Here is an 18,645-nt window from a genome sequence, read left to right as displayed (position 1 = left end):
TTCCGATATTGAACGAAGGTGTACGATGATTACGAATTCATGGCCGACAAAAGATGTCAGGAATAAACAATGATGCGAGGATCTACATCATGATTTCTCGTTCTTCTAAAGGAGTTAGGAGATGAATTCGAAGGAGCAGCAAAATGAGAGCTTAAATGACCGAGATGTTGAATTTTTTTATCGACCAGGTACCTCTCTGTTGGTCTTTGAGGCCATTTTTGTGGCATCGTGATGCTGAATTTGTATATTGGTGTATCAGCTCCAGCATCATTTTATGATGTCGGGTTTATCATTTCTTTGTGAGCCTAATCGTTTTTGTAGTTTGATTTTGATATGGTTTTATGAACATTCATTGAAAACAGTGGAATACTAGAATAGTGTTGTTGATCTTCCAACATCAAAACGTCAGTGGAAAATAGGTCTGCAACTTATCTCTTATGAATCATCCCCACTTCCTCCGTATTTCTTATCAGGGGGGATTTGCCAAAACTTCTATTTGTAGTTTTAATATCAGTGTTCATATTTGATTTTTTTTTTTTTAAAACAGGACAAGATCCTGCTTTATTTTGTTTCATGTTAGGAATTTTGATGCACACATTTTGATGCACAAATGATGTTGTAATTATGGCTATGCAGATGTTCAAGGTTTTATAGACTTTCTTAAGAGGCTGTGTTGATAACAAATTAGGTTGTTACATTAGCAAAAACCTCTTGGGATATTTCACAATGCTGATTATATGAATTTGCAGTTACAAATTTTACCCTTAAAGTGAAAATAGACACCAAATTTGCTATATATAGTTTAGAATATAATAAGATATGACTTCTTCATTAAGTATGTTCAGGAGTTGGTAGTGTTTTGACTTTTCTATTTCTATTTATACATTTTTACTCTGAAATTTTGTCAATGACATGCTTTCTTTTGTTGAGAGTAATGCAAACATGCATATCAATTTTAATTTAATGAAACTATGGGTTCATATACTAATCTGTACTTGACCATCTTTGATTAAAATAAAGACCCAATTTTCTTGTTTACAACTTCGTATTCACAAATGATCTCAAAATGTTTATTATATGTATGATAGATGATTAACTGCAGATGTTTTTGCAAATGCTTTGAAAAAACGTTTCAAGAGAGTGCCTGAGTGCAAACATAACTAAAGTGACACATAATGTTATGCAATTATTGTTTTGTACAGGCGGAAAAAGAACAGATGGGTTAAAGGCAGCAGACATCGTTCCTATTCTACGGGAACGGGTGGCTTATCTTTCAGGTATTAATATTCAAATTCTAAAGCTTTCACAGATTAGTTGCTTTGATTTTGAATTTCCTAATTCAAGATAAGCTTCTTGTTGTCTTGATCTATATTTTTCTAATGTTGATGTAACCTATGTGTATTAGATTCTATGTCTGTTTAAAATGACAGCCTTATTACGTATAGCCTGGATAGGCATGATTTTAAGACTCTCATTATAACTAAATACATAAGACCAGCATATATCTGTAAATTCTTTAGTTTGTAAAAAATCTTCAAGGGATCACATTCCTACAGAATAAAGGTCTTAGCATTATAGAATATTAAACCTCTATTAAATAATTTGTGTTATGAAATTTTCCAGGGGGGAGAGATAGGCGAGGAGGGGCTATTTTGACATTTCCCTCCCTCACCCACCCAGAAAAACTTGATGCAGATGATTTGAGACGCCTCATGACCTATTTGGCTAGTGTACCTAGGTAAAATACCTTAACATAGATCTTTGTATAAACTACAAAAACATTTTTCTCTCTTTTAAAACAAAACTGAGAAAAAATATGATTATATTTGATAAAAAATTTGAACAAAATTGTTGTATGTATTAAAATTCAATATAATGCATTTATTATATAGCATTCATCTGACAGTTAACTTATATTTCGAAAAAAAGTAATGATTGAATGACATATTACATATTCTGAGTTTGTGATTTTGATTTATTTTTTTTGTAGCAATGAGGTTCGAGAAAGGGGGTTTACCATGATCATTGACATGAGAGGATCAACATGGCAGATCGTCAAACCTATATTAAAAGTACTGCAGGTATCAGGACTCATTTTTTGACAGCTCATTTAAAACTCGATGAGAAAATATGAAAATTAAATGTTGCTTCACTATTTCCAGCAATGGTGAGAAACAAATGTCTTGTCACTTAATGAATTAAATGCCCTATATATAAAATTTGATTGTACGTTTGTTTCTCCACAGGACTGTTTTCCTGACAGTATAAACATTGCTTATATAATCAAACCAGAGAAGTTTTGGGAGAAGAAGAGAACTAGTCTTGGAAGTGCCAAATATAATTTTGAAGTGAGTTGTAGAATAAAGATAGAACAATTACATAATTCAAAGAAATTATTACAGCTTAAAAAAACCAAAAATGTACATAAAACAAAACTATGTATAAACTCACATTGTCCTGAAATTGAAGCTTTAGAGAATCTTGAATTGTTGATCGTTTATTTTACAGTTTTTACCAATTTATTTTCAAAACTTAATGATGTTCAGATACATATTAATTTTGACATGAAAAAATGGATCCAGCATTATGATGGGTCAAGTTTTGACATTACATGATGTGATGCATGATGTAGATATCAAAATGTAGATACATGTATTCTCAACAACAGATATGGAAATGTTTATTTACACTATAGATCAAATGATTTCTTTGTAGACATGTATGATCTCAGTTGATGGTTTATCAAAGTTCATCGACTGTTCACAACTGACTCGAGAGTTTGAAGGGAGCTTAGAGTACAACCATGAACAGTGGATACAGTTAAGATTGGTTAGTCTTTTAACCTGCATACTCAGAAATTGCTCATCGGTTTACAACACACACCATGTTTAATTTGTTGTAGTGAAAATGATTTCTGTAGTGTGTTGTTTATGAATGAAAATCTTACTAAATGTCTTTACTTGGTTGATAAATTATAACGTGAATAAGTGATTTTGTTTACAGTATCTCTCCTAAGATTTGAATTACAGGTATTTTAAACTAACATGAAGATAACATTACATATATGTGACATGTGCATTGACATGAGACTAATCTAAGTGGTCATGGGTGGAGAATTCTAACTGATGAATGATTTATTCTGATTATCAGTCCTGATCTATTTAAGTTTCAATGAACCATATCACATTCATGTAATCATCACCTTAATGGCTTATTAAAGGACAAAAGAGATCTTGAGCTTCAACTCCAGTGTATTTGAGAAAAACCTTCAATATTTATTTTATTTAGCCCCAGGTTAAGTTATTCAGTACAGTTACTCTTACCAACACCATCAGTACCCGAGGTATTGAAGTTTCATAGAATAGGAACAGTATATATAATAATTTCTGGTTTAAAGTTAGTGTATGTAACTTAATGATGCCTCATTTACTTACAATGGGTATTTATGCAGTTGTTTAATTTTCTGCTGTATTTTACCAAATTGATTTTTGTTATAGAAATATGCAACTGCAGAATTTGAAAATGCATGATATACCAAAATTGATGCCTTATAGGGTTTAAAAACACGAAGATTTTGAGCCACAACAATTCTGTTTAAGTAATATCGTTTCATGCAACATGTATGCTTTTTTTAAATCAATTTTGTTATAAGGGATGAATAGACATTTTAAACTATAATTATTACTAATTAAAAAATGAATTGATTTCCATGGGATAAGAGGAGAAGAGAGAAAGTATAGCGATCATCATGTTCTGAAGGTCCATATTTTTGCATATTTAGATGCTTGAAGAATTCATATGGAAGGCTCTAGACCTGCTAGACAAGTTGGATGACCTTGGTGAGATTCTGACCAATCCTGAGCTTCCTGAGGACCTGAGTGGTGCCCAGTACCGCCTGGAGGAACACAACCACCTGAAGAGGCGGGTCCAGATGGCCCCTGTGGAACAGCTGGCAATGGAGGGACACAGAATCTTACAGGAAATCACGGGGGAGGGACAGCAGCATGGTAGGTCATCATGGGGTGGATGGATACATAACGTCCTGCTTTGATATGCACGGAAAAAAGTGATTCTGTTCGAGTGTTTTACATTTGCACAAGAAATTCTGTAGGAAAATTTAGTTGCATTGAAAGACTTACTCTTCATCATCAAATCATCATCTCCCATGAGAAGATAAAACCATAGTAACATTAGTATCAACTTTTTTTAATACCAAAAGCACATTGCAGATCTCTAACACTACCGGGGTACATTTTAGTACATGTATTGGGACTTGGGCCAACAATGTGGAAAACTAATGAAGTTTTTTGGAATATAGGGAAGATCATTATGCATTAGAACTAATAGATTTCTGATGGATTTTTTAATGCACTATATTTCTGTTTTGCATTAGTTGAATTCAGAGGAACATAGCAACAGGTTTAGTTATACATTTATTTGTAGAAAAAGATACCATTTTTAAGTTGGGACATGTGCATTATAATGGACCATAAAGCCATGCAAGCAAAACAAACCTATAGTAATGAAAGTGATGTCTATATCTAAAGCATTCTTTGAACATTTTCAGCAATTGACATTGAAATTGTGTGAATTTTTTAGAGATGTAAGCTGCTATGGTATTTATTCATTTAATGAATTTATTCCTTGGTTCCCTGATACTTTACTTTGTTTCTTTATTTAAACATATATCCTATAGGTTATGCCTAAATGCTTCATCTTTTATAACCTTTCATTGGATGGTTAATATCAATTGGCATATTTCAGTCTTTGCAAGCCTGTTTAATAATGTACTATTGTATTTCCTGTCTTCTTCATCATAAACAAGGGTATGAGCTACTTTTCAAGAAATACTGGTACAACTTTTTTGAACCAAATAAAACTTTACTTATTATTTTAATCAAGATGCTTTATATGATGCTAGTGCTAAGTAACATCCATTCTATGGATAAAGCATGTTTGATATTGAGTATTTATTCCAAGCTTAGATAATGAAGAAGAATGACCAAATATTTATTCTCAAATAAAAATAATGTAAGCAATGAAGTACCACTTATATTTAACGTGATGTCTTAGATTCCTTGCCTCAGTACATGCCTGTTTTACAGTACATATTTATTTTGAAAGGAAAGAAATAATACTATAATGCTTTCCATGATACTTCGTAGAAAAGCAGTGCTAAATGCTTTATAGTCAATATTTTTCTGGCAGTCTCACAGAGATACATTGTCATCAAAATTGTACTTATTAGATGTAATTTATTACAATTCTTTCAAATTCTAAGTAATTTTACTTTGAATGTCTCTGATGTTTAATGAAAGTAAATATAATATCCATGAAGACTAGAGTGCTTATGTGTATTTTGAACATCTCTAACATGTTCAATGTTGGCCTGTAAACTGTGTATCATTCTATGACCCTCATTAAAGGTATCAGGTCTTTTAAACAGTGCACATACTGTATAACACAGTCATTATATTAAATAAATTTTTACCAATGATTTCATGTCAGTAATTCATTTCAATATCCACCCACCTGTATTAGGTATAAGTATCAGAAAACTAATAGGGTCCTGTGTCTGTTGAAGGTCGGAGGTTTGTGATCTCCGGAACAGCTGATTTCCAGAGCTCCGTGCCCCAGATCTCGCAGCTCCTGGACAGGATGCACGGCACCAAACAACACCTGAACCAGCTGTGGCAGGTCAAACGTCTACGCCTCGAGCAGTGCCTACAGCAGAGGATATTTGAGGAAGATGTAGAGAAGGTATTACCCGTAGCTTGTATTTGAAACATATTACATTTATAAAATATTGCTCCTGACTTTCTATGCATGTAAAATGTGTTTAATTGTATAATGCTACTACCAGAAATTTTTATGAGGTAAAATTTAACAAGCGGTCCAAGGGGCTGAAAGAAAGAATTTTCACAACATGGTTTATTTAATATTGTTTACACTGGGTACCAAGCTAACTATGACCCAAGAACTTTTACACACAGTATTATACTGATGACCAAAAATTCACCAAGTTTGAGTTTTTCATATTTGTTATTTCTGTAGAGTTACATCGCATTGACCTTGAAATTGCTTAAATTTTTTTGTTAAATTCTCTTTTCTTTGATATTATCTATTACATAAGAATCGAGACATATAGCAGTAAGCTGATTTTTGACAAATAATTCCTTGCCCAACTTGATTGCATTGCAGAGCTAAAATTTTGTCTTGTCGACATATTTGGTCATGTTTATTTCTATCCAATATTCTTGTCAAAATGCAAAGTAACAAATATAACAATCAGAATAATTTTCCTGTACATACATTTTTTACATGTACTTCGAAAAAAAATTAAAGAGTTTTATATCAACAGTGATCTTAAACAATATGAATAAGTCCTTAGCATGCCCATCCTTCACATGATATTACATATACATGTACAACAAATTGAATGCTAAACATCTGATAATTGAGCTAGTTGGCCTCAATGTTTTTCCTGGTTTAGATTTTCAAAACTGTATCTTGAAAACACATGCATAGTTCCTTTGTTGATTTGTTAAAAATAAGGATTTAAGTGCCATTTATTCCTGGTTTGTCTGCCAGATTATTTTCAGCCAATCAATGCAAGTTGTTTAAATAACGAGTAGGAAAAAAATGATGTATACTGCAATGTTGAAGACTTGAAAGTTTGGTTCTTTAAAAAGATTTTATAATTATATGCGGTATCTAGCTAAGATTTTTCAGTAGATGCCAGTACACATGTTTGGACACCATTTGTATGTGGTTTAAAAAGTGTTCTTGAATTGTTTATGCTTACGTACAATAGATTTGTTACTGACTGACTACAGAAATATTTAAACAATAAAATGCGTTAGCGGGTTATGTAATTTTTTTTCTGCAATGGTCGCTTCCTTCATTACCCTCATGAATCATTAAAGAAATCATTTTATTGTTTATATTTACATTCTGCTTTTAACAAATTGATAAATTCATTATAAGAAGTAAGTCAAATTCGCTAAATTATTGTTAATGTATGTTAGTACGTTAGCTAAAAGAAATAACCAAATCGTCTTCTATGGGAATTTGAGTCTGATATCATCATGATCATTACGTGCTTTTTCTTAGGTCGATGTAAGTTTCGACCAATCGATTACACCCTTGTTTACTTACAGTGTATTGTTGTTATTCAATTTTCAACGTTTTCTTTCTTTCCTCGATCTGCAAAAGTTTGAGCAAATCTCAATGCTGCCATTTTATTCTGCTCCATATGCACCAATGTGACATCAATTCAAAGGGCAACTACTCTTATTTAAAAGTTACTTTAAAGGGCAACTACTCCAAATGTTTTTTTTTAGCTCACCGAGACGAAGTCAAGGAGAGCTTATGCTATACCCTCGGCGTCGGCGGTGGCGTCGGCGTCGGCGTCGGCGTCGCGTCCGGACCTGGTTAAAGTTTTTGTTGCAGGTCCTGTATCTAAGCTATTACTTGTCCTATCTTCACCAAACTTGCATGGATGATGCATCTGGACCTACTTATGGACTTGAAAGACTTGGATGCTGAATCTGGGTCCTAAATTTCAGATGCTGGAGGAGGTTAAGGTTGTTGGACCAGGTTAAAGTTTTTGTTGCAGGTGCCCTTTGATAGCAGTATCTTAGTTACTGCTGGTCTGTACTTCACCAAACTTGCATGGATGGTGTGCCTTATGATACTGATGCACCAGACAGGCTTGAGTGCTGAATCTGAGCTATAGGTTTCGGATGCTGGAGGAGGTTAAGGTTTTTGGAGCAGGTTAAAGTTTTTGTTGCGGGTGCCCATTGATAGCAATATCTAAGTTACTACTGGTCCTAACTTCACCAAACTTGTATGGATGATGCGTGTTATGATACTGATGCACCTGACAAGCTTGAATGCTGAATCTGAGCAATAGGTTTCGGATGCTGGAAGAGGTTAAGGTTTTTAGAGCTGGTTAAAGTTTTTGTTGCAGGTGCCCTCTGATGATTAATCTTAGTTACTACTGGTCCTAACTTCACCAAACTTGTATGGATGGTGCGTCTTATGATACTGATGCACCTGACAAGCTTGAATGCTGAATCTGAGCAATAGGTTTCGGATGCTGGAAGAGGTTAAGGTTTTTAGAGCTGGTTAAGTTTTTGTTGCAGGTGCCCTCTGATGATTATATCTTAGTTACTACTGGTCCTAACTTCACCAAACTTGTATGGATGGTGCGTCTTATGATACTGATGCACCTGACAAGCTTGAATGCTGAATCTGAGCAATAGGTTTCGGATGCTGGAGGAGGTTAAGGTTTTAAGAGCTGGTTAGATAAAGTTTTTGAAACAGGTGCCCTCTGATGATGATATCTTAGTTATTTCTTGTCCTTACTTCACCAGACTTCCATGGATGGTGTGTCTTATGATACTGATGCACCTGACAGGCTTGAATGCATAGTCTGGTTTCGGATGCTGGATAAAGTTAAGTTTTTAGGAACAGGTCACATGTTTAATAGATGATAGTACTATTTCAAACTTGCATAGTTGATTTAACTGTAATATGAATGAATCGCAGAGGTAGCTTCAGATGCAGAGCTTGATCTCCATTATCAAGGATGCTAAAAAATAAATCTTAGTTATTACTGGTCCTAACTTCACCAAACTTGAATGGATGGTGTGTCTTATGATACAGATGCACCTGACAGGCATGGATGCTGAATCTGAGCCATAGGTTGCGGATGCTGGAGGAAGTTAAGGTTTTAATTGCTAGTGCCCTCTGATGATGATATCTTAGTTATTTCTGGTCCAAACTTCACCAAAATTGCATGGATGATGCGTCTTATGATACAAATGCACCTGACAGGCTTGAATGCTGAATCTGAGCCATAGTTTTCGGATGCTGGATGAGGTTTAGTTTTTTGGATCAGGTCACATGTTTTATAGATGATAGCTTGCATAGTTGATTTAACTTTATTATAAATTAAATGCAGAGGTTGCTTCAGAAGCAGAGCTTGATCTCCATTATCAAGGATGCTAAAGAAATCTCCTACCTCACTCAAACCAGCTCAATAGATAGATGTGTTTGTTGATAAATGATATAACATGATTCCTATGATAAAGTATTGTATGATTTGAAACAATATTGTTTGATATGATACAATATGATATCATATGTTATATTATAAAAAGTTATACAATACGATATGATATTGTATCAATTTTTTTGATATTTTATGATATGATTATGTATCATGATATTGTTATGTATAGTATTGTATATTATGATACAATATTGTATAATATTATATTGTATTTTTAATTTATTATTTTATCACATGATACAATTACATAAGATATTGCAAAATATTATATTGTATCCTATGATACACTATTGTATATTCTATAATATTGTATCATACAATATTGTATAATATGATATTGGTTTCAGTAATATAGAATTATATCACATGAAATTGTATTATATGATATTGTTATATTATATAATATTGTATCATATGATAATGTATGATATGATATTGGTTTATATGATATATTATATAAATGAAATTGTATTATATGATATAATTGTAATATATTTTATTGTGTCATATGATGCAATATGTATAATATAATAATGTATTTTATTATATTTTACCATATCACATAATATTGTATCATTTGATAAGATACAATGTTGGAATCAAATTATATTGTATTATATGATATAATATCATATAATGTATCAAATATGTTTCAGTGTCATTCAATACAATATCATTCTATATTATACAATATAATATCATGTTTCAGTGTTATGATGTATTATGTAATATGATATTGTAATATGATACTATATTGTATTATATTTTATGATATTGTATTATGTGATCAAATACAATAAGGTATAACACAATACAATGTCATATCATACGTTACAATATCAAATCTCATTATTGTTTATTACGGTATTTTATTTATTATATGATATATATTATATTAGAAATATGACATGATGCAATATTTAATTTTATATCATTGTATTGATTAACATATTAACATATGATTATCATAAAAAAAATTATCAGATGATATACGATATTTTGTCAAAACAGAATCCATGAATATCCAAGATCATAAAGTATGATTTTCATATAAAATGATAAAGGTGGTCTTATGAAGGTGATGTCTCATAAGAGTGATGCTCCGTCTCGGTGAGCTTAGTAATCTATGATTACCTATGTTTAAAAACTCACAGAACTCGTTTTCTGTATTAAATATTATCCAAATGTCGTGATGACTAGGTGAAGCACCAGCCATATTGCTGAATACCGATTCTCACTTAACAGACAGAGATATATCTGGCAGTCACATGTCATGTTTAAACCGATGGAACTGTGACATTTCAGTCCAAAGGAAAACAAATATTTATACACTACATTGAAAGAAGTAATATCACTCTGATTAAGCAGTAAACCATTCACTGAAATCTTTATATTCCTTTGAGTGGTTATTAAGTTATACATGTATAACATTAGTTTAAACATGTAGTTACGGTAACTTTTTATTAACCTCAAAATATTGACGGTTTCAACACAGTGTATGAAAATAAAATAAAATAAATTTTTTGAATTTTTTTCAACCCAAAAGTTGTACAATATTGATACAAAATATTAAGTTGTATGAAAATTTAATATAATGCCAGATATATTAAGCAGATATACTTTAATACTTTTAATACACTTTTGATGCAAATCCTATGGTGATGACAGTTTTAAAACCAATTAAATGGTGTGTTTCAAAAAGAATTCAGTAACTTCATTTGAATTTTAACTTCTGTAGATGTTTGACTGGATTGCCAACAACAGAGATTTATTCTTGGTCAATTACACTGAGATTGGAAACTCCCACCAGATGGCCGTAGAACTGAACAGTGAACACACCCAGTTTGCCAATAGTGCTGTGGTATGTATTTGTTACCCACCATGACATCACAAAATGGTGTGTTACAGATGTACTATGTAGCTAGGTATTTGACATTCCAATTGGGATGGAGGTAGAATTATTTGTTACCTATGACTTACTGATACTCATTTATTATTTTATTAATTTCATTAATTATTATCAAAGTCCTATTGATGAAAAAATCAGTTCTTTTCTAAAAGATCCCAATCAGCTATATTGAATTCAATAGAAATAAAACGCGTAGAATGTTTGGAAAGATGTCTTGTGTTTTACCTGTCTCTCTCTGTTGATCGAGGATATGGGATTTTGGGTTAAAATAGGTCACAGACACATTTTGTGAAACTGTGATCTTTTTTTAACTTGCATGTTGTTTAAATGGTGGATGTTTAGCATAAATTTATGAATGTCATTTATTAATATGATTTGACAATAAGGAAGTAAATTGAAAGAGTAAAAAATATCCTCAATTTAATGAGAATACTTGAAGCTCTTCAGTTTGTTTTCCTAGAAAAACAAGGAAGAACTAAACCATTGATGTCTTTAAGATTTCCATTCACTAAATGAAGAGGAGTATTTTTCGAACGTAATTGAAGTTGCAGGCTGAGAAATTAAATGACCCTATTTCTAAATTAACACTTAAAACATTCGTGTGCAGATTCTAAAACTGCTCCATGAATGAGGAAATGATGAACAATAGTTTGGATATTGAAACTTCCGGTACATATATTTCAGAATGTTTATGTAAACATCAAGAGAATCCTGGGAATGGCCCAGCGCTTGTGTGATGCCGGACATTATGCATCAAACACAATCCGCATGCAGGCGGGTCAGTTAGAGAGGGAGTGGAAAAGCTTAGCAGCAGCGGTGGAGGATCGTAGTGTGGTGTTGAACATGTCAGTAAACTTCTACAAAAAAGCCGAACAGGTGAGGTCCTTCTTCATCATACAAAATAGCTTCAAAGTACTAGTAGCCTATAAAACTTTAAGAGACATAGGATCAAAAGTTATCAAAAATTACTAAGAATTTGTTTCCAGCTTACATGTATTAGTGCAGAGAATCAAATGAAATAAAATGTCCATTACAATGGTAATGATTTTGGCTGAGTGGTAAACGAACATGGAACATCTGATTAAATCTTTATGGTAAAGGTGTTGAATTCAAACCTCCTACCGGTACCTCTCCATACATCTTTTTTGTAATTATATACAAATGAACACTTATTAAGTGAAAGTCTTTTGCTACACCATCAAAAAATGATTTTGATAAAATTTCACACAATTTCTTCAAGGTTTTCCTCATATTTTAACATGAATAACAATTAAGGAGTACCAAAAACTTATTGTTTTCCATGAATCTCTAGCTAAATTTATCTTACAAGAAATGAAGAAATCAAAATCAGGTTTATACGAAATACTTAATCCTAACTTTGAAAAGAAAAAAAAATTATACCATACATGCAATTTATTTAAATAGAAAATTTTGGGGCATTTCTACATTATATTCCTAGTACATGTAGTTCTTTTACCCAAAGCTCCACTTTTCCAATATTTTTCATAACTAAGACTGAGTTTGGCAAAAAAGCAATAAATAGTTTAAAATAAACACCCTAGTAATATTTCTTTTGGTTGTAATTATTATTTTATTGGAAAAGCCTGAAAAACAAACACCATCTTTAAGATATCAGTAATAACAACACTTTAATATTAATTTGGCTGGAGAAAGGATAACCTTAGTGTCAAATCTTTCAATAAATAAAAAAAAACAAAGGATTACTGCACTAAATGCCGCATTTTGGGTCCTTTTTTGGTCACTATTGTTATGTTTATTTCTTGCTCAATTTTACTTCAAGTCATATGTTTAATGAATTTGGACCATTTCCAATAGAAATTTATTGTTAGATAATGGTTTTAAACTGTGTTGCAATAAAATAATTCATTGTTTTCTTATCCTTCCTGCTCTGCAAATATCTTGAATTTAGATTTGTCTGCCCTTGATTGAAGATAAGAATCATAAATATGCATTGAGAGTTGATCTAATATTGTAATGAGTTGTCTAAAATGAAAATATTGGTACTATAATCTCTCTCTCTCTCTCTCTCTCTCTCTCTCTCTCTCTCTCTCTCTCTCTCTCTTTCAAAAAATAATATATAACATATAATATTGGTCAGTACAAGAAGCAATTGATGATCATAAACCAGTAGCTGATGTTATTAAAATCTTACGTATTCGAAAAGAACTATCAAGTAAATTGATCAGTAATGCACAGAACTAATAATCTCTTAAAGATACATGTATCTCAGAGAAATGAAGAAACCATCACTCGATTGGAATGAATTGAAATAGGTATTGACAAATAATACTGTCTAGCAGACAAATAATACTGCCTAGCAGAATGCGTGCTACCTTACACAACACCTGACAGGACTCTTGAATTCACCAAGTTACCTGGGCTTAGAAATCACATGGTGAATTATAATATTCAACAGGTCAAAGTATACTGTTTACAACAGAGAAAGCGACATCATTATAAAACACTTTTTTGTCTGTTTTTATGTAACCATGTGGGCATGTTTGTCTATAATCTCCTTTTGACATAAGCTTATATATATATAAATATACAACTACCATTAAAAGGAGAGCAATAGACAAACATGCACTGACTATGTACCGGTATTAAGTCTTTTAAAAAAGTGGGCATCCTCATCCTAAGGGGATTTAAGAAAATGTAATGACCCCTACCTATGAAAAACGACTTCATTCTTTGTAAATGTAATTACATAAAGTTGTAAATAAGACATTGGCAATTCCTACAATTAAAAAAAATATGTCCATTTTTAACATCTATTTTGTCACAGTTTGTAAATGTCCTTAAGTGATTCATCCTTTTTGTTGTTTCAAAGTTGGTCATTGAAATTAGTTTATAGACCTTTACATGGTGCTGCCCAGACACCCCCCCCCTCCAAAAAAATAAATAGAAAAGCACACAAAAATGCAGTCTGTATTACGCTATTACTCTAAACAGTATTACACATACATGCTGGATATCTCATTCAGTAAAATAAAAAAAAAAATTCAAAATAAGCTAAATGTGATGTCTGATAATTGATTTGGCTATACAATCCATATAAGACAAGTGCATACTTGGGAAAATTCTTTCAGGAGGTAATTGTTGACCGCAAAGTGCAGAGTACGTTTACTTTTGAAACTCACTCTGAAGTGTTTCAATTCCCCAAAAAGCTTATGTTACGCAAAATGTAAATACAAGTATGAAAAAATTTATAAACGGCAGTATTCAGGAAATCACCAAGTGGTTAATACCACATAGTGTAAGGTACTGAAGCAACTTGTATCAAGCTAGGAACAAAATTCAAACAAACGTCCTTACGTAACCTTTCAGAAGTGAATGTGTAAATCGTGCTATCCATTGATCCATTGAAAGGCTAGACTGATTTCTAGGAAAGGTTTGATTTTAGTATAGACACCCACTCATTCGCACTGACAAATGTAATATGTAGTAAACTTTTTCATTCTTAGAAAAGAAAAGTGTAGTAATTGTTTCCTCTAATTTTGGATTTTCATGATCTTGTAATAAATGAAAACCGATTTAGGCAATTCACTTTTTTCCATGTATAGTAAATTTTTTATGAGGTTTGAACCTGAAGTATGTACCTCAGGTAGTTGTTTTGTTCATACAATATTCAACCTTTGAACTTGCTTCTAATCAAGTAGTTTTACTTACAGTACCTTGCCCAGGTGGCTGGCTGGAGACAAGCCTGTGAAGATGACCACATCCCTGTGGAGATAGAGGACCTGGAGATGGCTCTACAGCAGCACCAGAACCTGACTGAAGTCATCTCACAGTGCTACACCGATGTGAGTGTCCCTTACCTCTACACACCCTATCTCATAGCTCTCTGTCAACTCTATCTCATCTAGCTCTCAACTCTATCTCATATAGCTCTCTGTCAACTCTACCTCATCTAGCTCTCAACTCTGTCTCATATAGCTCTCTGTCAACTCTATCTCATCTAGCACAGTCAACTCTATCTCTCATATAGCTCTCTGTTAACTCTATCTCATCTAGCTCTCAACTCTGTCTCATATAGCTCTCTGATAACTCTATCTCATTTAGCACTCTGTCAACTTATTTCGTCTAGCTCTCTGTAAACTCTATTTCATCTAGCACAGTCAACTCTATCTCACCTAGCATTGTCAAATTATCTCATTTAATAGCACTCTTTCATCTCTATCTCTTCTTCTGTCAACTCTGTCTCATCAAGCTCTTTGTTAACTCTGTTTTATCATCTGTCAACTATATCTCAAATAGCACTCATTTAACTTATCTCATCTTGCTCTCTTTGACCTCTATCTCATCTAACACTCTATCACTCTATCAACTATATCTCATCCAACACTTTGTCAACTCTATTTCATCTTTTCTTCTGTCAACTTTACTTGTTAGTCAAGCTCTTAAATGATTTAGCATGAGATTGTAGTTAAAAGTATAACTTGGGCTTGTTAATATCAAGTGCAGGACAATGTATATAGGTTTCAATTTATTTATTTATGATTGATTTGTGTAGGTCAAGTATGGATCAGGTCATATGTGATTGGTAATTAAAAATATTTCCTTCACATGATAAAATGCATGTACAAGTATTTTCATGTTGAAATTTTCCTCATTTTTGACTTTGGATCTATTTTAAGGTTTGTCGAGATGGAAAGCAGCTGTTGGAGACATTGCAGACACCAGTGACCTCTAGCAGCATCAACAGTATCACCGCCAAGGCAGACTACTCTGAAGCATCAGGACATGTGCTGGATGTCATCCATGATGTAAGTTATTCGTAATTGCTTAGCATTTCATTAAATGTAGAAAATTTCAAGATACAGGATCTAAGTTGGGTTTTTTTAATACTCAAGTGTTTTATTATGCAACGTATTGTTGAAAATCAATAGTTATTAATGTAATTGGTTTTGTGGAAGATATATACAATATTTGCACACCACATTTATAGGTGTTAGCACACCAGAGACACTTGGAACAGATGTGGCATTCAAAGAGAGTGAAACTTCACCAGAGACTTGGACTGAGGCTGTTCCAGCAGGACGTGAAACAGGTAACTGCTGGAATCAATCTTGTGTGAGCTCTATCTTAGGGTGAAAATCATTCCAAGAGAGAAATGTTCACAGTAAATATGCAACAGTTTATTCGGCTTCTGATATGTAGAATTTTTCAAATGATTTATTGATGTAATGAAGTGGAATTGTGTGTTTGAATATAGGTTATAGATTGGTTAGAAAACCATGGAGATGTCTTTCTTAAGAAAAATACCTCAATTGGTCGAAGTCTTCAAAGAAGTAAAGCCCTGCAGAAGAGTCACCAACATTTTGAAACCGTCGCTAAAGTAAGTTTTAGAAAAGCTTTTAGATGTTATAACTTTTTTTGTCCAATTTCATTTTCTTCATATCATACAATATGTTATCCTTCTTTTTAGAATACCATCACCAATGCTGACAAGCTTTTATCAGCTGCTGATGAGCTTGCCCACACAGGAGAGTGTGACCCCAAGGAGATTTACCGCGAGGCCCAGGATTTACAGCAGAGAATGGGCAACTTTCTGACCGCCCTGGAGCGGCGTAAGGCCACCATTCAAATGGCCGTTGATTTCTACACACACGTTCATGAGGTAGGGTCTGATAAAATATGTGATTAAATTGGTGCTTATTTGACAAAGAGGAAATAACCTTGATCCTTTTTGACAGGAAATTCATAATTTTGTCAATCAATATCAGATGAATGGATTTGATTTCTATTTTTATTATTTACCAGTACATGTAAACAGAAATCTCGTCAGTTTATGAAATTAGTTTATTTTTATGAATAGAAATAAACTTAACTTGATCAAGTGAAGAAAAATGTAACTCTTTTGTAGTCTACTTAAAGTAATATGTTCTTATTTTCTTTTAATAGAATAGGAAATTTTCAGAATTTTAGTTTTAAAAGTTTCCCTATGGGAACCCCCCTCTGATTTTTATTCCCATTGGGGAAGAGGTTCAAAATATGATGGCCTCAAAATGAAAATATTGAAACCAACCCAATGTAAATTGGTGGGAAATGCTCCTTGCCAATTATAAAATTTCACTTTTATTTTTATTAATTGTTATTGACGGTATGTGATATCACAACAAATGTTGGGCACTTGAGATTTTCAATCCTCGTGATTTGATACAAATCAATCAAATCATGGAATTAAGTACTTTGCATAAATCATAAGAAATCTGCAGTATTAGAAAAAAATTGGAAGAACATAATTGGTACAACTATGGAAATATACAGAACATAACAATACAAAGAGATGTGTGCCTATCTTCCAGTTGACATCCTGGCTGGAGGACCTACAGCAGGAGTTACAGAGCTCAGAGATAGCTGACACAGTGGAAGGGGCAGAACAGCTGCTGGACCAGTTCAATCAGCAAAGGGAGATCACCATAGAGTCCGCCATCAACACTGTCAGTGAGGGGGAAAACCTGTTGGAAGAAATAAGGTAAAAATACTGTTAATTTCTGTTACCAATTTTCTTTCATTCTTACAAATTTGGATTCTTTTTCATTTAAGTTAAGGGGGTGGGGGATTTATTAATGATTTCATAATTGATACATTCAATTTCATAATGTTTTATAGATTTTAAAAAATCTTTGATGTGATGTAAGCTTAATTTGATTCAAGCACAATTTGATTCAAGCACAATTTGATTTAAGCACAATTTGATTGCCAATTTTACTACCCAATCATTGGACTAGTCACTATTGGGATTATAATGAATAATTGTTTGACCTTTTGAACTCTTGACATTTTTTCTATTACTTATTTTGATTGGTAAACAATTATATATTGAAATTTGTTTTGAATAGCCCCGATATGAAATTGATTTGATGATATATTGGTACAATGAATTTGTAATTAACCACAATTGAATGAAGAAGAAACAGAACTAGTGTTAAGGTGGCTCTATACACCCACAGTTTATTCCTATTTTCAATAGAAGACCACAAAACATATACTTATCAAATATTAAAATGATGATAGGGATACTATAGGTATTTTTAAAGAATTTTTTAATGTTTTTTCGTGTTTTTGTAAAATAATTTTTAAAAAGTTAACTATTAACAAATTGAGAAAAAATTTTTGTCATATGATGGATATATCCTTCAGACACCTAAAAAAGATATAACACTTCTTAGCATTCAAAAATGTTATTATTGCAACTTTTTTTAGTATTTCCCCAAAACATAATTTTTCATATTTTCTTACTCTGTTGACAAATCATCTGAAAAAGCTGCTTGATGTTATAAGAAAATGTATTTTAATAAATGTGACATAAAAAATTTAATGAAAATCATTGCAAATAAACACAAAAAATATTTTAAATTTTATTTGGTATGAAAGTTCCTCAGGTAAGAGTTATCGTTCCTAAGTCCCAAGGTCCAAACACCTTGGGGACTTTTCATTTCTGAGATGAAGCAAATTTCCTACAACCAAAAAATACGTTTCAGAAAATTTTGGAAAGTTAAACATTTTATTGTCCTCAACGGGATTCGAACTCATGACCTACAGGTTTGTAGTAAGCCCACTAACCCACTGCGCCACGATGTAAGATGTCGATGATGGGAAAGAAAGTATTCAAAAAATTTTACTTGATTTT

The 18,645-nt window shown here is 32.5% G+C and overlaps 1 protein-coding gene across 5 annotated transcripts in view; it reads left to right on the top strand.

Annotated features, from left to right (window-relative positions):
- The first annotated feature begins 2 nt into the window (after positions 1-2).
- Positions 3-18,645, top strand: part of LOC105321818 (triple functional domain protein) — a 77,688-nt gene continuing 59,045 nt past the window's right edge. For 2 of the 5 annotated variants that reach the window (XM_066075053.1, XM_066075056.1), the window contains exons 1-16: positions 4-188; positions 1,203-1,277; positions 1,624-1,738; positions 1,991-2,081; positions 2,247-2,348; positions 2,716-2,829; positions 3,782-4,007; positions 5,585-5,760; positions 10,818-10,940; positions 11,673-11,864; positions 14,681-14,812; positions 15,647-15,775; positions 15,958-16,059; positions 16,225-16,347; positions 16,438-16,629; positions 17,318-17,487. In XM_066075053.1, the coding sequence (XP_065931125.1) occupies positions 122-188; positions 1,203-1,277; positions 1,624-1,738; positions 1,991-2,081; positions 2,247-2,348; positions 2,716-2,829; positions 3,782-4,007; positions 5,585-5,760; positions 10,818-10,940; positions 11,673-11,864; positions 14,681-14,812; positions 15,647-15,775; positions 15,958-16,059; positions 16,225-16,347; positions 16,438-16,629; positions 17,318-17,487 (2,129 nt within the window). In that variant the 5' untranslated portion in view covers positions 4-121. Of the gene's footprint in view, positions 189-1,202; positions 1,278-1,623; positions 1,739-1,990; positions 2,082-2,246; positions 2,349-2,715; positions 2,830-3,781; positions 4,008-4,599; positions 4,617-5,584; positions 5,761-10,817; positions 10,941-11,672; positions 11,865-14,278; positions 14,401-14,680; positions 14,813-15,646; positions 15,776-15,957; positions 16,060-16,224; positions 16,348-16,437; positions 16,630-17,317; positions 17,488-18,645 lie in introns of those variants that run through there. The other 3 variants (XM_066075052.1, XM_066075054.1, XM_066075055.1) reach the window with 3 other exon arrangements.

Source organism: Magallana gigas, chromosome 2, assembly GCF_963853765.1.
Source record: "Magallana gigas chromosome 2, xbMagGiga1.1, whole genome shotgun sequence".
In the NCBI taxonomy this organism is placed as follows: Eukaryota; Metazoa; Mollusca; class Bivalvia; order Ostreida; family Ostreidae; genus Magallana; species Magallana gigas.
This window is presented reverse-complemented; position numbering and strand designations above follow the sequence as displayed.